This window comes from Leucoraja erinacea, chromosome 4 (assembly GCF_028641065.1).
Source record: "Leucoraja erinacea ecotype New England chromosome 4, Leri_hhj_1, whole genome shotgun sequence".
In the NCBI taxonomy this organism is placed as follows: Eukaryota; Metazoa; Chordata; class Chondrichthyes; order Rajiformes; family Rajidae; genus Leucoraja; species Leucoraja erinaceus.
This window is the reverse complement of record NC_073380.1, coordinates 3126254-3133753: the sequence shown is the minus strand read 5'-3', so window position 1 is coordinate 3133753 and position 7500 is coordinate 3126254. Positions and strand designations below refer to the sequence as shown.

Below are 7500 nucleotides of genomic sequence, written 5' to 3'. Positions count from 1 at the left end.
GTTTTCTCAAGATCAAATGTAGCAGTTTTGAATGTCTAATGACATTTAGTTTGTTATGTATTATCTGCATGTATTGCATTTACAGGCCTGTTATGCTGCTGTGAGAACAAATTGAATTGTTCAGTTGTCGGCACATATGACAATTAAACACTCATGATACTCTGAATGTAGACACAAACAGCTGGAGTAACTCAGCGGGGCAGGCAGCATCTCTGGAGAGAAGGAATGGGTGATGTTTTGCGTTGAGACCCTTCTTCAGGCTGAGAAGGCAATTGGATATGGAAGGGTACAAAGAGCATGTAAGGTGAAAAGAAATCAAAGCAGACGATGATCTACAATCTACGGAAATCTACAATGGTTCATTGTTGGCTGAAAGGCATGCAAACAGCACAATTGTTGGCATGCAAACAGTACAATTAATCTGGAGGACAGTGAAGCTAGTAGGAAAACGAGTGGGGAGGGATGGAGAGAGGGAGTGACTGGAAGTTGGAGAAATCAATATATAGACACAAAAAGCTGGAGTAACAGCGGGTCATACAGCATCTCTGGAGTAAAGGAATAGGTGACGTTTCGGGTCGGGACCCTTCTTCAGATCTTTTGTTTTTGGAGGTGTTCAGGGTGAGGCCAAGTCCCGGCAGGGGGAGGAAAATGGTTAGAGGAGGGAAATTTGTCTGAAGAAAGGTCCCGATCCGAAACGTTCCCCTATCCATGCTCTCTAGAGATGCGTCCTGATCCTGCTGAGTTACACACCAGCACTTTGTATTTTGCTCAATCTGCTGACAGATTGTTGCTCCAGATCCCAGCATCTTCAGTCTCTCGTATCTTGGACATGCCGCCGGACAGTTCCGTTTTCCCATTTGAGAACTGTTTGGGTTGCAACAGGATGGGACTCTGGTCAGCTGAGTTGCGAGTTGTTTACAAAACGGCGGCTGCTGCGATCCCCAGCAGATGGCGGTGTGGAGCAACTGCAGCCACAGCGCTCACTGTTGCCCTGCACTGATGGACTGTGGAACTGCAGCTGAGGCTGGAATCCCCTCAGACCGAGGAGAGGGAGAGAGAGAACAGGGAGAGCGGACGGGGAGAGTATCGTTGTCATCTGGACTGGCAACAGAACAATGCCATTCTTACTTTCAGAAACAAGGAACTGCAGATGCTGGTTTACTAAAGAAGACACAAAGTGCTGGAGTAATGTAGCACTCCAGACATGCTGCCTGACCCGCTGAGTTACTCTAGTACTTTGTAACATTCTTATGTTGTAACTTCACAGGCATGTTAATGCATTGCAGACAGATACTATATATCCTAATCTGAGGAAAGACATTCTTGCCATAGAGGGAGTACAGAGAAGGTTCGCCAGACTGATTCCTGGGATGTCACGACTTTCATATGAAGAAAGACTGGATAGACTCGGCTTGTACTCGCTAGAATTTAGAAGATCGAGGGGGGATCTTATAGAAACGTACAAAATTCTTAAGGGGTTGGACAGGCTAGATGCAGGAAGATTGTTCCCGATGTTGGGGAAGTCTAGAACAAGGGGTCACAGTATAAGGATAAGGGGGAAATCTTTTAGGATCGAGATGAGGAAAACATTTTTTACACAGAGAGTGGTGAATCTGTGGAATTCTCTGCCACAGAAGTTAGTTGAGGCCAGTTCATTGGCTATATTTAAGAGGGAGTTAGATGTGGCCCTTGTGGCTAAAGGGATCAGGGGGTATGGAGAGAAGGCAGGTACAGGATACTGAGTTGGATGATCAGCCATGATCATATTGAATGGCGGTGCAGGCTCATGTCTGGAATGGCCTATGACCTCTACTCCTGCATCTATTTTCTATGTTTCTATCTAATAATCAACAATACAATAGTTTTACTGTAATACTGTACCATGCAACTATAATAGCACAAAACCGAAGTTGGTGTTGCAGCCATGTGTACAGTCCAGCATAGAAGATCGCAGTTGCTGAGGTTGGGGTTGTGTGGTGTTCAAGAGCCTATTGGTTGTTGGGTAGTTCTAAGTTGTTCTTGAAGAAACACAGAACTGCAGATGCTCGTTTACAAAAAATAACCCCACACAGAGTTCTGGAATAACTCAGTGGGTCCAGGCAACATGTCTGGAAGTTATGGATAGTGATGTGTTGGGTCAGGCTGATCTTGAATCTGGAGGTCACAGTTTTCTTCTACCTTCTTCCCGATGATAGCAGCGAGTTGAGAGCGTGGCCGGCCCGGGTGCTGTGGGTCTCTGATGATTCCGGCTGCCTTTTTGAGGCAGTGACACCCGTAGATCTCTTTAATGGTGGGTGCATCAGTACCCATGACGAACCGACCTGTCAGTGTCCACCACTCTCTGTAATCGCCTTGGTTCCTGGGTGTTTGAATCGCCGAACCAGTGTTACAACCAGGTCTAAACAAAGTGCTGGAGTAAAGGAACATTTTGAGTCAAAACCCTTCTTCAGACCCAAAACGTCACCTTATCCCTTTACTCCGGAGATGCTGCCTGACCTAGTGAGTTACTCCAGCTTTTTTGTGTCTATCTTCAGTATAATCAAAGTCAAATTCAAATTTATCCGTCACCTGCATCAACTAAGGTACAGTGAAATAAATTTGCCAGCCGCGACACAGTTGAAAAAAAAACACACAGTACTCAATAAAAATCCAACACAAACATGTGTATCTGCAGTTCCTTCCTAACGCGATGCAACCAGTTAGTTTGTTCTCCACCTGTTGAAGTTTTGATAATTTGTCGACACCTTAATCTTCGAAGTAGGTAGAGGTGTTGATGAGCTTTCTTTGAGAGTGTATGATGTGTGTAAGATGCGGCAGTCTTGTTCCTGCCCTTGCATCGTATTGACTTTCTGCAGACTCCCTGTCCTACTCTGTGTGAAGTTGGACTACAAATAGTCTCAGGCTTTAGTTAAGGACAGAAAATGTTGACAGAGCGTTCTGCAGCTTTGGGCAGATGAGCAGAGGAGATAATTGGATGACCCTGGTCGGAGGCGAATCGACCACTGACTCTCGGCGTTGGCTACTGGTGGGAGTTAGACACACATCACACCAGGGTCAACATGCTGGAGGAACTCAGGCGACTCGGGTAGCATCTGTGGAGTGAAACGTAATGTGACGTTTCGGGTCAGGACCCTGCGTCAGGATTGAACCTGCGACTCTCTCAGTCCTGATGCAGGGTGTCGACCCGAGGTGCCGGCCATGCTGCTGCCTCCACGGATGCCGGCTGATGCGGTGAGTTCCTCCAGCCGCTCGCTGTCAGCTCCAGCTTGCAGCATCTGCACTCAGTGTGTAGGGGAGGTTGTGACGCTGAGCCTGTGTACGAGATCCACACCGTGGTCCCAACAGTGTCTGCTCTTCTCTTGTCCAGTGGCTCAGAAGATCGTGGCGTTACGGAAGAAGCAGCAGCTATCGATTGGACCCTGCAAGTCTCTGCCGAACTCTCCCAGTCACTCCTCCGTTCCCAACGCCTCCATCCCATCCATGCACATCAACCAGGTGAGCCATCGCTGTCTGCACACTACACGCTGGGTGGGGCTGTGTCTACACTGTATATCAGCTGCCGTGTTCCACACTGAACTGGGGGGGTCAAGAAATTAGAAGATAGAATCAGCACAGTAGCGCAGCGGTAAAGTTGCTGCCTTACAGCGCCAGAGACCTTGCGTACTGTCTGTACAGAGTTTGTACATCATCCCTTTGACTGCGTGGGTTTCCCCCGGGTGATCCGGTTTCCTCCCACAGGTTTGTATGTTAATTGGCCTTGAATTGTGAATTGGCCCCAGTGTGCAGGATAGGACTAGTGTACAGGGATCGCTGGTCAGTGCAGACTCAGTGGGCCGAAAGGCATGTGTCTCGAAAACTAAAACTGTACAGCACAAGAACAGGTCTGCCCATATTCTGCCCACAACATCTGTGGCAAGACCAATTCTTATCTACTGGCATATAGCCCATATCCCTCCATTCCCTGCATATTCTTGTGCCTATCCAGAAGTCTCTCAAATGCCACTATCAAATCTGCCTCCACCACCACCTCAGCAGCATGTTTAAATCATTCACCACCTTCTGTGTAAAAAGAATGCCCCACACATCTCCTTTAACTATGCCCCTCTCACCTCAAGGCGGTGCCTTCGATTGTATTTGATATTTCCATCCTGAAAAAGAAGGTTCTGACTGTCTACCCTATCTGTGGCTCTCGTAATTGGATATACTTTCATTAAGTCTCCCCACAGTCTCTGGCATTCCAGCGAAAACAATCCAAGTCCGTCCAACCTCTCCCTGTAGCTAATACACCCCGCCCATTCTGGTAAATTTCCTCTGCACCCTGTCCAAAGCCTCCACACCCTTTCTGTAATGAGGAGACCAGAACTGCACGCAATACCCCAAATGTGGCCTGACCAAAGTCCATGCAAGCAAATGCTAAATAACCAATTATATTCTGACTGGCATACTCAGTGGCCCGACCCATGAAAGCAAGCACACCACAAACCTTGTTCACAACTCTATCTACCTGTGTCATTACCATTCTACCCACTATAGGTTTAAGGTGAGGGGGGAAAGATTTAATAGGCACCCGGTGGGTAACTTTTTTCCACAAAGGGTGTTGGGTGCATGGAACAAGCTGCCGGAGGAGGCAGTTGAGACAGATTAAGAAGCATTTAGACAGGTGCATGGGCTGGATAGGTTTAGAGAGACCTACCCCTCATCAATCATCTTAGTGACTGCTTTAAAAAAGCTGTCAGATTTGTGAGACACATTTTCCCCACGCACAAAGCAAAGCTGAGTATAGACACAAAAAGCTGGAGTAACTCAGCGGGTCAGACAAAGGAAGAGGTGACGTTTTGGGTCGAGACCCTTCTTCAGACATCTCCTGCCACGCTGATTATCCAATGCTGCTGTTCCTGTCTCTCAGAAACCCCTCCAACATCTTGAGTTTGTGTTTAGATTATTACCGAGGTACAGTGAAATGTTTACCCACCACTGACGTCAGGCTCACCGGCCGGTAGTTCCCAGGCTAGTTCATGCAGGCCTTCCTAAATAAACACACAACGTTAACTACCTTCTTGAGCTACATTCTTGCAAATATCTCTGCCAGGGCCCCTGCAGTTTCTTCCCTAACTTCCCACACTGGCCTAGGATACACAACCTGATCAGACCCTGGGGATTTATCCACCTTACTATACCTGAAGATTGGCAACACCTCTTCTGTAATATGGATAATTATTTTAAGGCGTCACTATTCTCGCACCTTAATTCCTTGCCTGTCTCCTGTGGACGATACATGGGTGTTTAGAAGGATGAGAGGGATTCTCTATGAAACATATAAGATTGTTAAGGGTATGGACACGCTAGAGGCAGGAAACATGTTCCCGATGTTGGGGGAGTCCAGAACCAGGGGCCACAGTTTAAGAATAAGGAGTAAGCCATTTAGAACGGAGACGAGGAAACACTTTTTCTCACAGAGAGTTTTGAGTCTGTGGAATTCTCTGCCTCAGAGGCTGGTTCTCTGGATATTTTCAAGAGCTCGATAGAGTTCTTAAAGATAGCGGAGTCAGGGGATATGGGGAGAAGGCAGGAACGGGGTACTGATTGGGGATGATCAGTCATGATCACATTGAATGGCTCGAAGGGCCGAATGGCCTACTCCTGCACCTATAGTCTATTGTGACCACATTAATCCTCAAGGGACCATTCTCTCCCTCAGTTACCCTCACTCACCCTACATCCTTACGTTTAGAACAATCTGTATTTCTAAGGCACCTTCTGTAATCTTAGGATAATCAAGAACTAGAGGACATGGGTTTAAGATTACGGGGAGACGGCAGGAGAATGGGGTTGCGAGGGAAAGATCAATCTGTCATGATTATTGATCATTGGGCTAGTTCTTCTCCGATGGCTGATGAAGTTGTGCTGAAGAGCCTGTTTCCATACTGTATGACTACACATAACCGGAAGGAGTTGAGGCCAGCTGGGTGTAAGGTGGGTGAATATGGAGGGCATGTTTTTGAGCTGGGTGAATATCAGGGGGTGATATGGATCTGCTGGGTGAGCTTGAATCTGATGTGATCTCCACAGGCTGCTAACGGAGGGGTCTTCAGTGACTACTCCTCGTCAGTCCCATCCACGCCCAGCATGAGCCAGAAGGAACTGCGAATTGAGACAATCGCCGCGTCCAGCACTCCCACCCCCGTCCGCAAGCAGTCCAAACGCCGGTCCAATATCTTCACAGTGAGTAACAGCCCGGTCCATCACACGGAGAGGGAGGAGGGGGGCAGGAGATGGCCACACAGCCGGTTAGCCCTTTGCCTGTGTGTCCAGTGTTACCCTTCTCTTACCTCTCTGCTCCAGCATTTATCAATGCCGCCCCTCCCACAGTTGGGAGGTCATGTTGCAGCTGTTTGAGACGTTGGCGAGACCGCAAGTGCTGGAGAAACTCAGCGGGTGCGGCAGCATCTATGGAGCGAAGGAAATAGGCAACGTTTCGGGCCAAAACCCTTCTTCCGACTGATGTAGAATATTGTGTTCAGTTCTGGGCACCATGTTATAGGAAAGATATTGTCAAGCCTGAAAGGGTTCAGAAAAGATTAACGAGGATGTTGCCAGGACTAGAGGGTGTGAGCTATAGGGAGAGGTTGGGTAGGCTGGGTCTCCATTCCTTGGAGCGGAGGAGGATGAGGGGTGTATAAAAGCACGAGAGGAATAGATCGGGTCGATGCACAGAGTCTCTTGCCCAGAGTAGGGGAATTAAGGACCAGAGGACATAGGTTCAAGGTGAAGGGGAAAAGATTTAATAGGAATCCGAGGGGTAACTTTTTCACACAAAGGGTGGTGGGTGTATGGAACAAGCTGCCAGAGGAGGTAGTTGAGGCTGGGACTATCCCAACATTTAAGCGCAGGCAGGTGGGACCAGTGTAGCTGGGACATTGTTGGCCAGTGTGGGCAAGTTGGGCCGAAGGGCCTGTTTCCACACTGTATGACTCTATGACTCTACTGCCCCTCCCACAGTGTGTTTGGTGGGGGGGTTTGAGTGTGTTCGTGGGGCGAGCTCCGGGGGGCTATCCTTGTGTTGGGGAGTTGCTGTTTGCCGCCTACAGACCTGGGGTGTGGGTGCAGCCGGCAGGGCCTTTACCTTCCTTCTCCTCCATTTACTTCAGTCTCGGAAGGGCAGTGACACAGACAAGGACAAGAAGAGCCTGGATGGTAAAACCGACAACATTGGGAGTGGACGAGCTATCCCCATCAAACAGGTAAGGAGCACTGTTGTTGCCTGGCTCTGCTCCCTGGGAATGTCCTGGTCCTGGGAGCCAGGGGGGGGGAGCGGGCCCACTAACCCCAGGTGGGAGACCCTCTGTCCTGTGGCAGTGAGCTGGACAAACCTGCTGGGCAGGTGGGGGCGATGAGGAAGGCTGGAGTGGCCACAGTGATGCAGGGGCTGCCGTGATGCCCCACCAGTGACGTGGTGCCCCACCAGTGCCCGTTCCGGTATCAATGCCCAGGGAGTTCCCT

The 7500-nt window shown here is 49.0% G+C and overlaps 1 protein-coding gene across 1 annotated transcript in view; it reads left to right on the top strand.

The window, feature by feature from the left end:
* The window catches only part of agap3 (ArfGAP with GTPase domain, ankyrin repeat and PH domain 3), a 363100-nt gene that overhangs the window by 227533 nt on the left and 128067 nt on the right, over nucleotides 1-7500 (top strand). Inside the window, 3 exon segments of the mRNA XM_055633547.1 lie at nucleotides 3368-3495; nucleotides 6070-6222; nucleotides 7149-7241. Coding sequence (XP_055489522.1) covers nucleotides 3368-3495; nucleotides 6070-6222; nucleotides 7149-7241 — 374 coding nt within the window.